At 43.7% G+C, this 20,934-nt stretch overlaps 1 protein-coding gene across 2 annotated transcripts in view; it reads right to left on the bottom strand.

Annotated features, from left to right (window-relative positions):
• Nucleotides 1-20,934, bottom strand: part of XPO6 (exportin 6) — a 118,101-nt gene that overhangs the window by 19,277 nt on the left and 77,890 nt on the right. For both annotated transcript variants that reach the window (XM_050773883.1, XM_050773884.1), the window contains 6 exons: nt 18,580-18,688; nt 17,200-17,292; nt 15,640-15,709; nt 8,708-8,867; nt 4,737-4,829; nt 395-539 (listed from right to left, as the gene is read on the bottom strand). In XM_050773883.1, coding sequence (XP_050629840.1) covers nt 395-539; nt 4,737-4,829; nt 8,708-8,867; nt 15,640-15,709; nt 17,200-17,292; nt 18,580-18,688 — 670 coding nt within the window. The remainder of the gene's footprint in view (nt 1-394; nt 540-4,736; nt 4,830-8,707; nt 8,868-15,639; nt 15,710-17,199; nt 17,293-18,579; nt 18,689-20,934) is intronic.

Raw genomic sequence — 20,934 nt, 5'->3', positions numbered from 1 at the left:
CAACTTGTAAAAAAAACACAGTATCTGTGAAGTGCAAAAAAGGGAAGTGCAATAAAATGAGGTGTGCCTGCACAACCAATGCCAACCGTGCTTACCGCGCGAAGGAAAAGGTTTCAGAGGTATCACTACTTTTCAGTCTGGAAATCTGAACAATATTTTACTTTTTCACAGTGAGCATGTATTCATGTGGAACTCAGATAACTAAAAAAGTAAAGTTGTATTTGAATGCAGGTAGGCTACAACTAAAAAGGAACATGAAATAAAACAGGTGCATAACAGCAGAAAGATTTATGGGTCTAACTCTGTGTCATATTTAGATTTTCTAGTAAACGGGTATAGGAACAAAAGGAAAGACAGAGTTAGATAAAAAGTGTAGGCTTTGCTGTTTCGAGACCTTGGTGCTGATTAGCGGTGTGATTGCATCCATGGTAGTAGAGATGAGTGTCACGAACTGCTGCGTGTTCTGCCGGTGAACTTCACTGCAATACTGTGCTAACCAGTGAGAGTAAGCCTGCAGCGCAGCCAGGGACTGAGCATGCCTGCAGAAAGAAAAGATGATGTGATTTTAAAGGTTAAGGTGAAAATATATTAGTGTTCAACTCGTTTTCATAGGAGGTAAGAATTGCATCCACTGCATTTGCTGTTCTAAGACATGGGCAACAGCATAGAAATCATTTACTGGTTCACGTAGAATCTAAAAACTAAGATATTCATCATTTAAACATTGCCACCACTGACTAGAGCACAGAAGGCAGTTAGTCAATGTCTACTGAATCTTATTCAATCTTTCTGTGACACACGCTCACCTAAGAGAAAGGTAAATTATAAAAGCAAAATCAAAGAACTTAAGTGATCATGTGTTGATTCCAGAACTAGTACAAATTTAACATTCATAGCTGCAGACTAAAGCATAGACAACTACCAGGTATGACAGCTTTATAAACAGAGCTTTGATGTCAGATTTTGGAGTTTAAGCTTCCACCGCACCATATATTCTACCTGGCTAGGGGATAACTGAGGCGACAAAGACTATGTTTGGTTTCAGCAAAGGCTGTACTGACGGCATCATACATGCAACAAAATATGTATCAAAAAAGTATGCAATTCATCAAATATAATAAAGAATCAATCTTAAACAAGGAGAGACAGTTGTCTCAGAGTTTCAAAACACCAGGCCTTCTAACATACCTAAACGTAATTACCTTTTGGCAATAATTAGTAAGCTGTAAGGTGATACTACTATGAGGTGACACAAAGACAGTGTTCCTCATGGTTTGGGCATTTATTAACGATCCCTGCCTAAATCAGTATTACAGTGGTGGTTGTGAATTGGTAATTTTTCTATCTTTCCTTTTCTCCTCATTACTTGGCATTCTTCTCTAAAAAGTAGCTTCCCCTCCTCTCATCCTTTGTTAATCACTTTGAGTTTTTGTTTGTTTGTTTACTTGAGACAGGGTCACATTCTGTTGCCCAGGCTGGAGTGCAGGGGCATGATCATGGCTCACTGCAGCCTCAACCTTCTGGGCTCAAGTGATTCTCCTGCTTCAGCCTCTCAAGTAGCTGGGACTACAGGTCCACGCCACCATGCCAGGCTAATTTTCATATTTTTTGTAGAGACGGGGTCTATGTTGGCCAGGCTGGTCTCAAACTCCTGGCTTCAAGCGATCCTCCTGCCTCAGCCTCCCAAAGGGCTGGGATTGCAGGTGTGAGGCACTACACCGGCCTAGCCTGTTAATCACTTTGAATTAGTAGATTCTTTTCATTCAAACTGGTATAATTCATTACTGTACTTATTCTTTGTTGATGACTGAACTGTCAAGTTTGACCAGGAAGAACCCTTTCAAGCTGGGCCCTGCATCCTTTTCACATATTCTCAACAGTCACTGAGCACTTCCTTACTTGCTGACTTGGCAAGACTGTCCAACATCACCCTGCCCCAGACTTGAGCTTTTTTCTCCAAGGTGCTCTGGAGAACGGATTTGAAAAACTAAGACCTGGGGAAAAGGGGTAGAATTGCTACTGGAGTATCACTGTTTCTAGGACCTTTCAGTGGACAAAATTAGGATATAGGCAGATACCACTTTATTTACTTATTTATGTTGCTGAAACAGGGTTTTGCTCTGTTGCCCAGGCAGGAGTGCAGTGGCATGATCATAACTCACTGCAGCCTCTATTGCCTGGGCTTAAGCAATTCTCCTGGCTCAGCCTCCTAAGTGGCTGGGGCCACAGGCATGCACCACTATGTCCGACTTTTTTTTTCTTTTTTTTTTTTTTGGGGGGGGTGAATGGACAGGGGCTTACTATGTTGCCCAGGCTCCTCTCAAACTCCTGGGCTCCAGCGATCATCCCACCTCAGCCTCCCAAAGTGCTGGGATTACAAACATGAGCCACTGTGCCCAGCCTAGACACCATTTTAAAATCAAACTCAGCATCAACAATTATAAGGAAATTTGATATTAAGAGCCTTCTGACATGATGCAAGAGGAAAGGCACATCATTGCCTATGCAGTAACCTTGCTAAAAATGTTTAAACTGAATCTAATACAATGGAAATAATTGGACAAATCCAGATTGTAGGACATGCTTTTTAAAAAATTAAGATCTGGATCTGCAAAAGGTCCTCAGTCACTCTCACACACAAATGCACATGCAGACATACAAACACAAGTGGGTGAACTGTGCTAGATTACAGGAAATACATTTAATGTGTGGCTCATGATTAATTAGACTTTGGATTCAAGGGAAAAAAAAAGATACAAAAACATTCCTGGGACAACTGAAGAAATTTGAATATGGACTATAGAAGTGATGACATTATTGTATGTATTAAATTATGTGAGGGTTGATAATGGTATCATAGTTATAGAGCTGAATGAATTTATTTCTAGGATACACACACTGAAGGATTTACAGGTGAAGTGACATGTTGTCTGCAATTTATTTTCTTTCTTTTCTTTTTTGAGACAGGGTCTCACTCTGTCACCTAGGCTGGAGGGCAGTGGTGCTATCTCAGCCTCCCAGGTTCAAGTGACTCTTCCAGCTCAGCCTCCCAAGTAGTTGGGACTACAGGTGCAAGTGCCACCATGCCCAGCTAATTTTTATATTTTCTGGTAGAGACAGGGTTTCACCACGTTGGCCAGGCTGGACTCAAACTCCTGACCTCAAGTGATCCATCTGCCTCGGCCTCCCAAAGCACTGGGATTATAGGCATGAGTCATCACACTCAGCGATGCAGTTTATTTTCAAATGGCTCAGCAAAATAATAATAATAATAGTCATGTATTGTGTGCAGAGAGGGCACAAGAAACAAAAGCCAATTTATAATTGGTTACTCTAGGCTAAGGGTCCATGGGTGCTTATTCCCCTGTTTTTCCCATTTTCTATAGGTTTGAACTTTTTCAAAATAAGAAGTTGGGTAAGAAAATGGACTAGTACTTTAAAGTAAGAAAATATAGTTACTGAAAGTTTGAAATTCATAGTGACCACACAGTTATTTTGTATTTTACATTTAAAATTTTATTTTATATTTAGAATCATGTTGTCCTTTAAGTTCTAAATACCAAAATAAGGAGAAAGGACATCAAAGTCAGCCTTAGGAGTAAGAATTTCAGTCAATCTAGCACATCTGTAGAGCTCCTCAAGGCTGAAAGGAGGGGCTCTGAAACTCCCAAAATGTGTACAAGTTGTTGTATTTATAAGGAAACTGACATCTTTCTTGGGAGACGCTTTACAACTTTCTCTAAATTCTCAAAAGGGAAAGCAATATATTTTTTAAAAGTTTAAAACCACCATAGTAAGTAAGATTCTCTTTCCATCGTCTATCTAATCTGCAGCTCAAGAATGCTCTACAGCAGGAGTCAGCAGACCTTTTCTGTAAAAACCCGAGTTTATATATTTTCAGATTTGTAGGGCATACAAACACTCTGTCGCAGCTACTCCACTCTGCTGCTGTAGTGCAAAACCACTCCTAGACCATATGTAAATGAATGTAGCTGTGTTTCAATAAAACTTTATTTACAAAAGCAGTCAGTAAGCCAGATTTGGTAAAGGCCGTAGTTTGCCAACCCCCTGCTCTCGTCTAAAGCAAGCCTTCTGCGCAGTGAAATCTCTGGGATACTGCCCATCTCCAGTCCCTGTCCTTCCATATGTCACTTTCCTAATAGCATCCCATGTTATCTGCAGAGTTTCTGTAGAGAGTGTGGTCTCCAGATGTCCTGCTTCAAAATAAGCTGGGGTTCTTGTTTAATATGCAAATACCTGAGCCTTATGGCCTTATGCCATTCTGCTAAAATCAGAACCTCCGAGAACTGTGTTCCGCAAACATTCTTCTGCATCCTACAGTATCCTACAGTTTCAGTCAATGATCTACAGGAAAGACTGATGGCATTTCAGGTGTTTCCCATTAGTCCCAACAGACCTATCCAGTCTCTTCTTGCACCACACAGAGTACCCACCTCTTGCCTGTGTGACTGTCTCGGCTGTACTGTTCTTTCCTCCTGAAATGCCTACTCCATAGAATCTCCATCCCGGCTCTCACTTACCTAATTCCACTTTCTCCAACCACCTCTGCCCCAGACATACAGTGAAAAAATCTCTCTCTCTTTCTAGGTTTGCAGTTTAAGAGTTTTTTCCCAATTCATGGCAGCCACTACTGTTCCTTGTTCTCAATAAAATCATTTGGAGATTGGGGGCAAGGTCTTTCCTAAAAATGCACAAACATCAAACTCTAGACTTACACATCAATGAGGTCAGGTTTCAGTACTGATGGCACAGCAGTTTCAATGTTGTACAATTTTATCTGAGATCCGTACAGAGTGACTTTGACCAACCTGTTGGCAAAGAGGCAGGTAAACAAGAACATTCAGCTTATGAACTAAGACAAAACAGACAAGGCTGGTACCAACAAAGAGCGTAAGGGCAGACTTTTTCCATATACAAAAAAGAATCAAGACCAGACCTTCAATTTTATGCCAAGGAAATAATCCAAGATATGCATAAAGATTTATAAACAAGCATATTAACTAAAGCCTTATCGAAAGTACCAAAAATTTTGAAAACAATATATACAATAAAAACAACACTTAGAGGCATACTTAATGATAAATATTCAGGATGTTTTAAACATGACATGGTTGTACTAAATATATATACAGAATATATCATGAATGTTCATCTATTAACAGAAGATAGACGGTAAGAATTTTCACCAGAATATGCTTATTGGTACCACTTGTTTTAGGGGAAGGATAGAGTGGGTAGATTATGGATGATTTTTTTCTCTCTATTTTTCTGCATTTCCAAATTGTCTACAATTAATATATAATGTTTTATAAATCAGGAGAATAAAAAATAGTCTTTAAAAAGCAGTCAGGGTATGGTTGCTCATGCCTGAAGTCCTGTAATCCCAGCACTTCAGGAGGTCAAGGTGGAAGGATCACTTGAGGCCAGGAGTTCAAGACCAGTCTGGACAACAAAGTAGGACCCTGTCTTTTAAAATTTTATCCAGATGTGGTGGCACATGCCTGTAGTCTCAGCTACTTGGAAGAGGCTAGGTAGGGAGGACAGCTTGAGCCCAGGAGGTTGAGGATGGACTAAGCCAGGTTCATGCCATTGCACTCCAGCCTGGGTAATAGAACGAAACCAAAATCCTGTGGGTTTTTTTTGTTTTGTTTTGTTTTTGTTTTTGTTTTGTTTTTTAAAAAAAGCAGACCTGCTCTTTTGGCAGTTTATCGAAATAGGATGGCATGGGCTTTTCTATAAAATTGATAATGATAAAACTGTCTTAGTTTTTATTTAAAATCATTTTTAAAATAAAATATTTCAGATGGGTTGATATATAATAAAGAAAATAGAGCAAACTGTCCACCAAAGAATCTATGTGGTGGGTATATGGGTATTCCCTATACAATTCTTTCAACTTTTCTTCAAATCTGAAAATGTTTGATAAAACTTTAGAGGAGGGAGATGAGAGGAGCAAATGTTTCCAGAATAGGTGGAGGTGTTTTATGTTCAAGTACAATTCTTTCAGAAGCAAGTTGTTGAGCCCACTGGTTGCTCAAGGGCTCACTGGATACTAACGAGCATTAAACATAATAACTAATAGCTCTATCTAGTAGGAAATGGGAAATATCTCTTTCATTACAGACAAAACAACATTCCTTTCTAATTTTTTTTTTTGAGACAGGGTCTTGCTCTGTCACCCAGGCCAGAGGAGTGTAGTGATCTTGGCTCACTGCAGCCTAGACTTTCCGGGCTCCATCAATCCTCCTGCCTCAGTGCCCCCTCCCATAGTGGGGACTACAGGCGCATGCCACCACACCCAGCTAAATTTTTTTGTCTTTTTAGTAGAGACAGGGTTTCATCATGTTATCCAGGTTGGTCTTGAACTCCTGGACTCAAGAGATCTGCTCACCGCAGCCTCCCAAAGTGCTGGGATTACAGGTGAGCCACGATGCCTGGAGTTGAAAGACATTCCTTTCTGAGTGAAGGGGAAAAAACCCAAGACCTGGCTAGTTTCTCTCTGCCTACTCTGGGTGGAAACCTGGAAGCGGATGCCAGGGAAGGCAGTGTTTGTCTTTGTCCCAGCGTAACAATCAACTAAGGAACTTGTTACAAATACAAACTTGTATTTGTATTTCTGATTGCTGGGGAGCAATGAGAAAGCCCTCAAAAAGGAGCACTTCCGTCAGTCAAGAAAGTGAGGGCAAAAGACTATGGTTCCCGAAGTCCCACGAAGTCCTCGTGATCAGAACAGTTATCAGAAAACAATATACCAATATGCACCTGGTGTTTAACTCTAAATCCTGTTCTACACTAAAAATGCATTTCCAAACATCTTTTAATGTGTGTTTAGCAGTTTTAATATTAGCTTTGCTTTATATAACCAATAAATGAAAACACTGCTAATCATACTGGCTATTAAGGTCACACAGTCATAACAAAAGCCTTCTCTCATATATTAATCTAAATGAAGACAAAAATATTAATAGCAAGTATGTTTAAGCACTGAGCTTGCAAATCTAAGCAGTGCAGAAAGATAGGGAACCTATCAAATGATTCAGGATCTTTGAGACATCATCTCACTACAAAGTTGAGATGACTGACAGATATATATATATATATATATATATATTTTTTTTTTTTTTTTTGAGACAGAGTTTTACTCTTGTTGCCCAGGCTGGAGTGCACCGGCGCGATCTCAGGCAATTCTCCTGTCTCAGCCTCCCGAGTAGCTGGGATTACAGGTGCATGTCCCCACGCCCAGCTAATTTTTGTATTTTTAGTAGAGATGAGGTTTCATCATATTGGTTAGGCTGATCTTGAACTCCTGATCTCAGGTGATTCGCCCGCCTCAGCCTCCCAAAGTGTTGGGATAACAGGCATGAGTCACTGCACCCGGCTGACTGACAGATGTATCTATACTGCTTAACAGAGTAAATTCAAATAATGGACTTATCTTTGGATTTCAGACAGAAAAACATGTCTTATCCCTGCTAACCCTCAGTGCAAATGGGCCCAGCACAAGAAGAAGAGGAGGAACCACTGTGGTTTGGAAAGAGAACAACATGTGGACCCAGGAAACTGTTAAAATCCACTCTCCCTCTCAAGGACTGTGTGAACCGAGGCAAGGCACTCACATCGCTGAGCCACAATGTACTCAACAATAAAACAGCAATGCCTGTATCTCAAAGTACAGAATAAAATGAAAGACCATGTGCAAAAACACAAAAAATGTCCTACTACTGTGTGCTGTTATTATTATTAATATGAATCTGGCTTTTAAGGGATTTAAGCCCCTTGGCTATCTCTGCTTTTCAGCTAAGAGGTGGCAGTGAAGTCCGGCATGCATGCACCTAGGCTCCTGAGGCTCACTTCTCCTCTGCATGTCACCAGTGATGCGGCTGCTGGGCCAGTCGAAGCATCAGGTGTCTTGGCTTTGGGCTGGATCCACATCTACTCAGTTTTGATCTAACCAATTCAACAGCTGCCTTTAAATGATCTAGATGTCCTGTCACTTACATCTTGGGTTTTTTGAAGGGAGAGAGGGAGGAGGGACTGGTGACTGGGTAGACTCAAATGTTCCTCAGCAAGTGCAGCTGTAAACCTGGCATGAGACCCAAGAAGAAGAAGAAAACGAGCCCAGTGGTGAAAGGCTGGGAACCACCTTTCGGGCCAGGCGTGGAGGCTACCCAGCTTTCACTCTCGAGGCCCTAATGGGACTGGAAAAACACACAAAAAGCCCCACCCTGTGCATCTAGCTGCCTACTTGGACAGTGGAGTTGACTCCTTATCAGTAGGACTTTCTTAATATCTCTTTATCCTATGAGGAAAGACATGAAGACTGACCTTTCCTGGTTTCTCCTGGGTCTACAACTGTGTTTACATTTATACACAAGATCTTCAAAGAAACAACAGCTTAAATAGCTTATCAGGTGTTTTGTTATGTGCTAGGCACAGTGCTAAGTGCTTTATCTCATTTAATTCTCATACTAAACCTATAGGAAACTACTTCTACTTCATATTGTAAATGAGGGACCTGAAGTTCAGAGAGGTTAAGTAATTTGTTCCATATTAGCTCGTATGTGGCAGAGCCTAGATTTACCCGGGCCTAGAGCGGAAGCTATTTGGCAATATGCTGCCCCTCACACAAGAAGGTAAAGCTGAACTCTGAAGAAGGAACAGCTCCATAAGGTAGCTGCCAGCCTACCTCTCCACGACTGTGAGGGCATCATTGAACCGCGCAGCAAACACATCCCCAATAAAGTACTCAGCCAGGCGGCCCACGGCCTGCAGCAGGGAGCTCAGGTCTCTCAGGGAGCAGTGCAGACGCCGGCAGTCGTTCTCCGCTGTGATGTTCAACCTGTGTCCTGGAACACAACACCCCAGACAGTTTTCCACAGGAAGACCACGCTTTAGATACTACATATACTTGCTCGTCCAGCAAGCCACACCCAGCAAAACCAATTCTCGAAACAAAGCAACCCATGGACCACTTCCCAGTACTGAGCACTGGGCCCGGTCTCCACCTGACACTACAGGTCTCCACCAGACACTACACATTTGTGCTCCAGAGGCCAGGGACAGAGACAGAGTTGAGGGGAGGGGCAGACAGCCTGGTGTGTGCTAACGTGGAGGGAGCCCCTGATCTGATTCCTTTTGATCCTGTAAGGTCCTGACACCACCACTGTTACATACAAGGAGGCACACCCAGTGAGGCCCAGGCACTTGCCCAGCACGTGTCACATTTCCGGGGCAAGGCTGGTATTCTACACTGAGTCTATGTGACTCCAAATCTGTTTCCTTTGGCATAGGGCCCTATCTCAGAATGAAATTTCCATGGCCCAACAGTGAGGACCTGCCCCTGGCTAAGAGAGGAGGGGTACACTCAGCTCTCCACCCTTGAAGGCTGGGAGGTGGCACAGTATGAAATAAAGAGCATGGGACTTGGATTCCGAAGACACAGATTCCCTGCCACTTCCGGACTCAGTGCCTCAATCAACCCTCCTAAGCCTCAGTATCACTATTATAAGGGCCACGTTAAAATATATAACTCTCCAAGGTACAGAACACTGTTCAGTATTTGTAATTATTATAAACAGCAAAGAACTAGTGAATTACTAAGGTCTGAAATTTCCTTACTTCTTCAAACTGAACAAGGAGGATGCTAAGATGAAGGACAAAACATTCTCCCTTGATTTGGTCACTTCCTTGGTTTTTGGATCCCTCTCTTCACAAATGTCACAAAAGACAGTAAGAATTTTCAGGCCGGAACAGAGACCTGCAGGTCTGATTCAAGTCCTTCTCACTGACACAGCAGGAGTGAGGGTGGGGTGGTAACACGACTAGGGCACTGTTCCTAGGGCACCTACGATCCCAGCACTCCCTAGGTACTTTCCACACCTGCTCCCTCCTCCTACTTCAGTTCTCTCCTGTCTCTTAGGAGGCAAGACTCACACTGGTCATTACCAACCCTCCTCCCGCCGTGCTCCACAATCAGCTTCCCAGAGCCCAGACTAAGCTTGCAGCTCCCCTGAAGCAAGGTGCTGAAGCCTCTGGAGGCTCTCTCCTGCTAAAAGGGGAGAACCTAGACTCTCCAGTTTCAACTCAGGTCTCTTATGGCCTCGACACCTTTTACTATGCCACTATGTCATCCAGACCCAATGGTTAATTCCCCAGAGCCTCATGTCTCTGTGCCTCTGCCTAGACTGCCCATCATTTCATCCTCTGCCCACCCAAGTTCTGCAAGCTCCTACATAGATAGCCTCCAGCCTCTCAGGGGCATCCTCTCTCTGTGAGGCCTCACCCCTCCTGTCTTCCTCCTTGGCACCCATACCCATAAGGAGATAAACTGATGATTTACAAGACCATCTCCTTACCGACTACAAAATCCCTTGTGGTGAGCAGCTACGTCCAGCAGCCAGCACAGCAGCTGGTACAGAGTGAGTGACCGTATATGTATGAATGATTTAGATGCAACAGAACAGACAGCAAACTAGAGCAGGACAGGGAGACCCAGGCAGCTTCCTTCCTCACCCGGTCCCTGGGAATACTGGCATGTATTACTGACAGTAAACATGGATGGGTGGCACCTGTGGAAAGGAAGGGTGGACACCTAGAAGCAAGTGGCAGATGAAGTAGCAGGCCAAATGCCTCGATCCGCCGCCAACAGTGCTTGCAACAGCCCCCAAGGAAGACAGGAGGCTGGAAGACCGGAAAGAGGGCCACATCTCAAGGAGCAGGAGAACGAAAGAAGAGGTAACACATGGAAGGACCTTAGACAGAGAGGGCCAGTGACAAAGGCTGGTTTTGACCTGCCCCAAATCACCTGCTCCTGCCTCCTCCACTCCACAAGGACAGCAGTGCCCTGGCACAGGAACAAGATTCCCAGCCCAAGGCAGCCCCTCCAGAGGCTGTCGGTGCAGCTAAGGAGTAAGCCAGCTTCTCCAGCCAGAGCAACAGAATGACCACCTCACCCAGCCAGATGAGCTCACAGAAACAACACACTGAGAGGGATTTTTCATCACGTTGGTTGTGCAAAAGAGAACACAGACTTCATGGGCTACAGAGAGAGCCCCAATCTCTCAGTTAACTGAAGTGCCACAATTATATACCCTCTGAATGTCAATGGGATTTTCAAGGCTACATCTATGCAACCAACTCCCAGGGTCAACTTCTAAAACCTGCTGCTCCTCTGCACACCAACCAGATCTCAGGGCTCTGTGGGAATAACCTCTTATGAAAAATACACCTGACACTGGGTATGGCATAGTACAGGCCCAAAAAGAGGGGAGGCCAGCTTTTCTTTCTCAGAGCGACACCAGGGGTCACTGAGTCTGCTTCAGTAGCCCTTGGCGCTCTGTGCATGCTCAACCTTCATTTCGCACCTCCACCTCCCCCCAGGCTCTACCTTGACCACCAGTTTCTAACTTCTCTATGGTATCCAATCCCTTCAGTACCCGCTGAATGCCTGAGAACGAGCTTCTGAAATATTTTAAGTGTGCAAAGGGAACACTGTTATTTTTTTTTAAAACCAAACCAAAACACTACCCTAAATCAAGTTTCCATTTGAGTATGGTCCTTAATAGATAATTACTAGAGAGCTTAAAAGTCACCCTGACCAAGCCTTCCCCTCTGCCCAGCACTTACCCTGCACACCTGGCCCTTCAGCCTCTTCCTGGACCTCGGCTGAATGCTAGGGAGCTCAAGGGAGCCCTTCCACCTCTGGACAACTTGGTCACAAACACGGGTAAAATATGTCTCCCTGTGATTGCTCATCACCCCTGGCCCACTCCTTGAGGGTAGAACACAGAACAAGCCAAAGCCTGCTGACCACATGATAGCCCTGAGGATGTAATCCCTCATTATCCTCCTGAGAATCCTTGCCATCCTGATCCCTTCCCTCTGAACTTGTCCTATTTCATCTAGCAAAGAGCAGTACCTAGGATGAAAACTATGGGTACCTAGCATCCAGTACCTAGGATGGAAAACAGCTTGGAAGTGCTGGGTGTGTGTTTTAAACTATGAGTTTGAACAATATGAAACTGTTGACACTTGATCACTTCTGACCCAACAAAACTGCAATTCCATACAGTTCCACTTTGCACATATGTGCATCTAAGATTCATGTTCATCAAAATCATAGCTGGTTCTTTCCTGTTCTATCTGCAAGGCAGACAATCACATGGGCAACAAATACCCCAAGTCAAATTCTCTACCTTGACACCTTCCTCCAGCCTAGAAACCTATTATCACCACCACAAAAGTCACGCAGGGCATCAAGTAGACTTGAGGGGACAGGCCAGCATCCCACTGTGAAAAGCTGTTCAGATCCACCCACACTTTCTTATGTCTGGCCAAGGCTTAGATTTCCCCCTAAAAGCACAGGACATCTGCAAGGTAGAACCTTCAGATGAGAATGCTGAAACGTTTGGAGGCATAAAACACCATGTCCACATGAAAGTCCTATCTTCCACAAACCAAGTCATCCTAAAGCTGTTTAGATATGACTTAAGCCATATCCAAAGAACAGCTCCTTGGTAAATCACTGCCCTAGGGGGGAAAAAAAATCTTAAACATAATTTAGTCTTCTCTTTTTGAGGAGTTGAGGAAGGTATAAAAACTAGCATTCAGGTATTTCCCTCTGAGAGAACAAACAAATCATAATCATAAATCATAAACGAACCCAGCAGGAACAAACAATTTAAGTCTAAAAATCTTATATAAAATTTTGTAGACAAAATAATCCCTTAGACAGGAAAGTTTGCATGGGTACCCAGAAAAGTTAAAGGGTTACCTAGAGGAGAAACACTGTCTCAATGAAGGAAGATCTCAATGAGGAGTGGCAGAAGTCACATACAGAATGGAGGCTTTGGGGCCACATACAGACATCAATGCTGTGTAAGCGGAACACCACCAATGAGGATTTCTTAACCTACATATGGTAGAAAAGACAGACAGAGGGAGCAAAGGACTACCTGCCAGGAGCCAGAGCAGCACACAGCAACCAGCGTGGCCCAGCAACACAAGCTGTGCCTTGGTCTTGACAGGGAAGTGGAGGCAGGCTCAGCAGCAGGAAGGGAAACAATGCGAAGCACACAGGATCTTCTGAATCCAACTGCTCTGACAAAAGCAAAAGTGGGAGCCTTCCAGGCTGGGTAACTACACTGCAGGCCTCAACCACACTGCAGGTCTCACTGCTGGCCAAAATGTGCATCCCATTGTCATATATGGTCGCAGCACCAGGAGTAAGCAAGAATTTCAGCTGGTGCCTGTTTACATAGGCTCCAGAGGAGACCCAAGAATTAAAGGCTGGGCTAGAAAGTAAATGCAAATGAAGGAGGGCCCAGGGCCTATCGGGGATGAGAGGGCACAGTTTCTGTTGAGGGTCATAAGGCTGGTGTGGCATGGAGGTTATTTGAGGGGGTAAATGGCTATGGGAATCAGGGGAAAAAATGTACTCAGAGTTTCCGTTTGTTAATAGCCTTTGCACTGGAAACTTGGCTTCTGAGCCACCAAAAATTGGGGAATGCTTTGTCATGGATGAGAGAGCTCGTTTTAAAACAGGAAATAAGGATTTCTCCGGCCTGAGAGGTTTTGCCACAGGAATACAAGCCAAGGATCAGTGCTGAGGATGAGATTTACAAATGATCTGGAAGAGCCGAGTTCTATGAAATTGCCAGTAAATAGGCTTTAGTGAAATGGAGTATGTGGTATTTCCTATAGGAAAAAATAAATCACACCATCCTTCTAGGGAGAGGAGCTCAGAATTATCAGCTATGTCCCAAAAATAGAGTTTCAGATTCACTAGACTTTCACCTAAAGACAGACACATGGAATGTAAAAACGTCAGCTTTTACAAAAGTAAACAGGACACTGAAGGGTCAAGGTGGGGGAGGAAAGAACACCTGCTTGGTTTTTTTAATAGATCAAGAACAGTGTCTTCAGGGTCCTGAGTACATTCTAATTTGAATAGTGGTCCTGAAGGAAAGACCACCTGGGCATGATTATTCCCAAGAATGGCTTCTGGAAACATCTGTAGCACTTCTACACAGCCAAATGATTTTCATTAGTGGTGACAGCACATTTTACAGGCATGTTTGTTTTGAAAGTGTCTTTTTAAAGTTTTGTCTTTTTAAATTTCTTACCCTATCTACAAAGTCAGGGCCTACATTCGGGACATGCCAAGGCCCATCAGCCTTCTGGGGCCCACTAGATTATTTAGAAGCTTATATAGTCATGGAAACCAGCCATCACAGACCACCAAGGACAGCCTCGGAAAGAGGCTCCCGTGGAGGATCTGCCATGAATCACAAGCTCATCCAGGAGACGGGCTGCACAATGGGCAGCTCTGTGCTGGGCTGAAACAGCAGTTACCCAACACAGGGGCTGCACGCCAGAGCCAGGACAGGTCCCGTAAGAAGCACGCTGGGAAGAAGGAAGGGCGGTGAGAAGTGGTGCACAGCAGCTGATGGGGCAGGGAGGACACACGTGGTTTTCAGTTACTGGTGTTTTCAGCTGACAAAAATCAATGTCAGATGCTAGCTATTTCAACGTTGACAAAAATGAATGTCAGATGTTAAGCTATTTCAACGTTTTGTCATTCCCTATTATACCATCATGAGACTAGTACCAACAAAGCCAGGGGACCCTGGGTAAATTAACATCTCTGAACATCAATTTCCTCTTATGTAAAATAGGGGAAACTAGTAATAGCACTTACACCTCACAGGACAATGGAGAGAATTAAGTAATATAAGTCAATAACACAGTGCCTGGCATGTAATGAGAGCTACAAAAGGAAGCTGTTACTATTATTGTTATCAACAAAATAACAAAGAAAGCTAACCCTAAACCCCAAGCAGGCAGGGCCTGTAAACAGCAGCCAAAAACCTTTCCAACCAGCTCTGGTCGGAGCCCCTGGGGCCATCTACAACAGGTGGGGGGGGGGCGGGTCCACAGACCATCAGCTGCGCTATGGCCTTCCAATTCTAGAGTGCGCAGGAAGCAAGAAAGCACAAGGCCATGTTTTCCCTAGTACACCTGCTGGTTGAAAGGACATAAGGAAATATTAGAGGCTTTTTAGTAAGTCCTGTCTCTTTACTCCAAATCAGTTTCTTTTCCAAATACCTTCTTGGAATACCCTGTCATGACCTCATCTTTTACCTCCCCCACAGCTTCTTTTTATCATAAACCTTTTTTTTTTTTTTTTGAGACGGAGTCTCGCTCTGTCGCCCAGGCTGGAGTGCAGTGGCCGGATCTCAGCTCACTGAAAGCTCCGCCTCCCGAGTTTACGCCATTCTCCTGCCTCAGCCTCCTGATTAGCTGGGACTACAGGCGCCCGCCACCTCGCCCGGCTAGTTTTTTGTATTTTTTAGTAGAGACGGGGTTTCACCGGGTTAGCCAGGATGGTCTCGATCTCCTGACCTCGTGATCCGCCCGTCTCGGCCTCCCAAAGTGCAAGGATTACAGGCTTGAGCCACCGCGCCCGGCCTCATAAACCTTTAAAAACGTTCCCTGTTTAGAAGTGGGGAGGCCGCAGTGAAGAAATCATGTTCCGACAGCAACAGCAGCAATAATGAAATATCAGTCCAATGGTTTTTTTGAATGTTCGGTTAAATTAGAAAATAAAAATCAGTTTACCTGACCCTGAAGTGACTATAAACTGCTGTAATCCCAAATAAACTTCTAAATTGTCCTGAAGAACTGGGAACTGAAAACAAAGAAACAACAACAAAAAAAATTTAAGTCATAAATGCAAGTTTTTATAGCACTTTAACGTTACAACATAACAAGCAACTAAGCGGTGAGGAACAGGATCAAAACCTTTTCTCTAGGAACCTTTAAATGCAGCTAAAAACCTATGACCACTCTTCAGTGCACCACCCCCCCCCGCCAACTACAGTTTCTACAATTGAAACCACCAATTAATACAGAGTAAGAAAGAAAACGTATTAGTTCGACCCTCTTTTTTTTTTTTTTTAAAGCAAAGGACACTGTGGTATGACTATTAAATTCCTAACAGAGGAGATCAAACCCTGAAATGATCTACACCTTCTAGAACTCTGAGAAGGGACCATATCTCCCTTCAAATCCAAGGGAACATCTACGTGAGAGAAATGTCAGCTATGCCTTATTAAAGTACATGGAAAAGTGAAAAGATGGGCCTAATTATTTGGAAGTCAGTTCCCTTGCTCAAGTAGCAGTCAGAACATCATAACCAGAGCTGCATCTTTCTTTCGCAAGCTGCTACACTCACCAGTAAGATTAAAACGTAACCAGCCCCTAAGAAAGGCAGATGGCAAAGTAAAATGAAGCTTTTCAGGAGAGAACACAAGTATAGCTAGGTCATTCAATGCAAAAGATGACGCTATGGCCAGGGGTGGTGGCTCACGCCTGTAAATGCCAGCACTTTGGGAGGCAGAGGCGGGCAGATGATGAGGTCAGGAGATCGAGACCATCCTGGCTAACACGGTGAAACCCCGTCTCTACTAAAAATACAAAAAGTTAGCTGGGTGTGGTGGTGGGCACCTGAAGTCCCACCTACTCGGGAGGCTGAGGCAGGAGAATCGCTTGAACCCGCGAGGGTTCAGTGAGCCGAGATCACGCCACTGCACTTTGGCCTGGGCGACAGAGTGAGACTCTGTCTCAAAAAAAAAAAAAAAAGGAATAATCCTAATAACTGCCTTGCCTTGAAGAAGAAATGAATTTAATGAAAATCTCTTTGAATAACAAGCACCACATAGGAAAGGGAATCAATCCTTACAACTAAAGATTCCAGCACATATAGACACAGGCAGAGCAAGCTAGCAATTTGCCAAGAGTGAGCTTTACAACGGCCAGCTTTTCAGCAATGTAACTTCTATAAGTAACAGCTCCCACTTGGCCTGGCCACTTGCAAGCTACTGATAAAAGTATTAAGGCTTTAGTCAAATTCCTATTATATCCAAGACTAAACAGGGTTCCAAAAGTTGGTTTAATATTTTGTGGAAATGTTAGTATTTGTTCAGTTTGAGCAACAGTTAAATGGTAATTATTATTCTGTTTTTAAAAAGTACATATGGGGGGGAAGAGAGAGAGAGAGAGAGAGACAGACAGACAGACAGACAGACAGACAGACAGACAGACACAGGGGAGTCAACCAGCCATGCTCTGTGTACAGGAAAATCGCTACACTTTCCACTCCCCCAAACGGCGCATTACCAGTGTGGAGAAGGCATGCGTGGGCAGGAGCTCCATCACTTTGGCCACCACCTCCAAACTCTGCCGTAAGTACCGCTGCCACTCCGTCTGCTGCTGTGGGGGAAGCACAGGAAAATCAGCTCTCCCAGAATCCTCTCATCTTCCTTGCGAACCTCAAGTCCACTTTCAGAAATAAAATTTTGAAGAAATGGAAAATGATGGAACCAGGTTATCTGGTACAATAAAAAGGCCAAGCTAGAATTTTTTAAAAACAATGAATTAATTTCATTAAAAACTATTTCCTCAGAAAGTAAATGGTCCATATAGAATAACCTATTTTCCCCCCTTGGGTTATAGGATACAGAGATGGAGAGCCACTTGTGATATCACCTGTTGGAAATGATCACACATCACCTTCTGACACAGTCCACTACTGTGTCCCTATCCAAATAACCGACTGACTCAGTGCCACTCAGAATGGGGTCCACAGCCAGTCAGCAAAAGCATCCCTTGGCGGGGGCTGTCAGAAATGCAAATTCTGTGGTCCCCACCCTAAGCCTCCAGAATCAGAATCTGCTTTAACAAGCTGTTCTAGTGATTCTTATCCATGCTGACATTTAAGAAGCAAGACATGTCATTCCCCTTTTGGGAGATGAGGACGTTATGGCTTAGAGAAATGCCACACCCAGCCTTCCAATCTCCTCCATGCCCAAGGTTGCAGAGCTTCAAACCCAGGACATCTGGCTCTAAGCAAAGGGCTCTCTGTAACCCAAATATGACCACCCACAAGCTCTTGACCATGCCACAGTCACTCTAACTTTCAGAACAGCAGCAGTTAATTTGAAAAATTTTAAGCACCTAATGGTTTAAAAAAAAACAAACACACACTGGAATTGTTTCCTTACAGACATTTTCCTTATTAACGTTGGGCACATCAGCATCAGAAAATTCAAGACTGATTTTAAGAAGTAGAAGTTTGCATAATATACCCCAAACAGACATCCTTTCATTCTAGCCTTATTGGTTCAGTATCTCGCTAACGGTCTCCACAAGCATCCAGCGAGCTCTTACTGCTGCCCAGGTTGGGGAGCAGAGGTGAGGGTGCAAGGCAGGGGAGACAGAGAGGATACAGAGTTCTCACTAAACTACTTTTCATTGTACATATGGTTTCTCTACTTACATCTCTAGTCCACATAAAAATGCCTGTAAAACATTTTTTATGGTTAATAAGTCAAAAGGGACTAGCAGGAGATTAAAAATTTCAAATGTACAACTCAAACCAGAAGAGTACTCTGGTTTCAGAACAGTCTCTGGAGCAGAGGGCTCTGGGTTACAGGTCCCCATTCTGATTCACATTACAACGTGAGAGCGACAAAAAGTCAATGAGGGCGTGCCCCTTACATCATCATCCAGAGTCTCGTCATCCAACTCCTCCAGCTGGGCCTGGTTGTATCTGAACTGGATTCGATTCAACACCTCTGTGAGGAGGAGCACCAGGGCATCTTCGTACCTACATGGCAGGGAGAAATTCAACATCAATCAGGTGAAAGGAGGCTTTCAGCTTAGAATTTGGAAAAGGTCCCCTGCACTATAAAAGAAGTGGTGTCCATGTTGATCACCATGGAAAAGGAGCATCTAAATTCCTGAGGCTGAGTTTATGGGTTGGCAGGTGTGTGCGCGCATGGAACAGAAACAGAGGTATTTATTTAACGATGTACCAGGCACCATGTATCTTCCTGACAGACTGTTTATATAATAGCCTCTTTTGTCTCTGGCAATATTTTCTGTCTTAAAATATATTTTGTCTGCTATTAGTACAGAGACCTGAGCTTTCTTTTGGTTACTTTTTGCACGGAATATCTTTTTCCATCTTTTTACTTTCGATCTATTTGTATCTGAATCCAAAGTGAGTCTCTTGTAGACAACACGTCATTGGGTCATGGCTTTATTAAAAAATCTATTCTCTGCCTTTTTAACAGGAGAATCTAATCTACTAAATGTAATGTAATTACTGATAAGAAGGCCTCATTTCTGCCATTTTGCTATTTATTTTCTATGACTTATGTTCCTCAATTCCTCCATTCCTGCCTTCTTTTGGGTCAAACAGGTATTTTGTAGTGCTGCATTTTAAATCCCTTGTCCTTCCTTTTACTAAGTATTTTCAAGTTATGGTCTTAGCAGTTGCTCTGGGGATGATAGGCACTGCATATAAATATTACCTAATTCAATGATTTAATGCTTTTAACAGCTGTGAGAAGTAAATGGTATCAATATTTTTCTGATGAAGAAACAACAATTAACAGAAGTTAAATAAACTGTCCAAGGCCACAAAGCTATTTCAAACCCAGGGCTCCCTAACTCAAAATCATGTTCTCTCTACACATAAATCACCAATGGATTTGTTTTGTTTTGTTTTGTTTTTGGAGACAGAGTCTCACTCTGTCACCCAGGCTGAAGTGCAATGGCGTGATCTTGGCTCACTCCAACCTCTGCCTCCCAGGTTCAGTGATTCTCATGCCTCAGCCTCCCGAGTGGCTGGGATTACAGGCGTGAGCCACTATGCCTGGCTAATTTTTGTATTTTTAGTAGAGACGGGGTTTCACCATGTTGGTCAGGTTGGTCTTGAAATCCCGACCTCAGATGATCCACCAGCCTCGACCTCCCAAAGTGTTGGGATTACAGGCGTGAGCCACTGCACACGGCACCAATGGGTTTTAAGCCTGCTCCACCCAACTCCCAAAACCTAATCTTTAGTCCATTTTAAGAAGACTTAGAAATTAAAAAGAGCCTGGGGAAACCGTGACCCTCTGATTTGTGTCTAAGATTAATTTCTCAAAGAAATACTCAGAGCGGTAGGTTTGGTATTTCCCACATGTAATAAGAACCCAACTCAGAAGATACCAAGTTATAAGCAACAACTGCTACCACAAAGACCAACAAACTGCTCATTTTCAAGAACAAATCATGTTGCCTAAATACTCGCCTATCCTGAAATGCTTCTAAGATAAGTTAACGGATTGCTCCCACTCATACAGCAAACCACCAGTGCTGGTTAGTAAGCTCTCCACATCAATCTACTCTCCACAGTTGCAATGCTGGGGCTGAGACTCAAAGGACACTTCGTTTCAGTCAGGTTCTACAGCAGGGACACTGGAGGGAGACTGGAAGGCAGAAGGGACAAAAGGACTGTATCCTTCCTGTGGGCTTGCTGTCCTGGCAGTGCTGCCCCAGCAACAGATACCTGGCAGCAGCAACTGGTTCCAGTTTCCAGCTTCATTCCACATTCCCAGAACTAGTATCGTGCACCCTCAGAGGTAGAGGCAACACCCTCTCCTCAAAGGAATGGTGCCAGTTCGAAAAGGTCCCTCCTCTGAACTCCTGCAGCAGCTGGATGGGGCTACCTCTTCAGAGATCTGAACCCTAGTTGCTTAGGGCCCAAGCTCTGATCATCCAGATTTTGAAAGCCCCAGCTTCTTGCCTTTGCACTTCTAGCCTTAGGGGTGGAGCCACTTCCTGTACTTATCAACCGTGTTATCTCAGTGTTCCCTCTGAAACCTATTTAATCAATTTCCTACACTGAATTTTCTGTTCAAATAATTAAGTATGGTTTCTGATTTCCTGACAGGACTCTAACTAATACACCACCCAATCTACTACAGTTGAGTACTGGGACAACATGATAATCAAAGCTAAAAGATATCCAATACCAAGACCAAACACGGTCCATTTAGTCCATGAGGTACAGCCCATGTGATG

This window comes from Macaca thibetana, chromosome 20, assembly GCF_024542745.1.
Source record: "Macaca thibetana thibetana isolate TM-01 chromosome 20, ASM2454274v1, whole genome shotgun sequence".
Taxonomy (NCBI): Eukaryota; Metazoa; Chordata; class Mammalia; order Primates; family Cercopithecidae; genus Macaca; species Macaca thibetana.
Note: the sequence above shows the minus strand (reverse complement) of the source record. Positions and strands in the feature narration are given on the sequence as shown.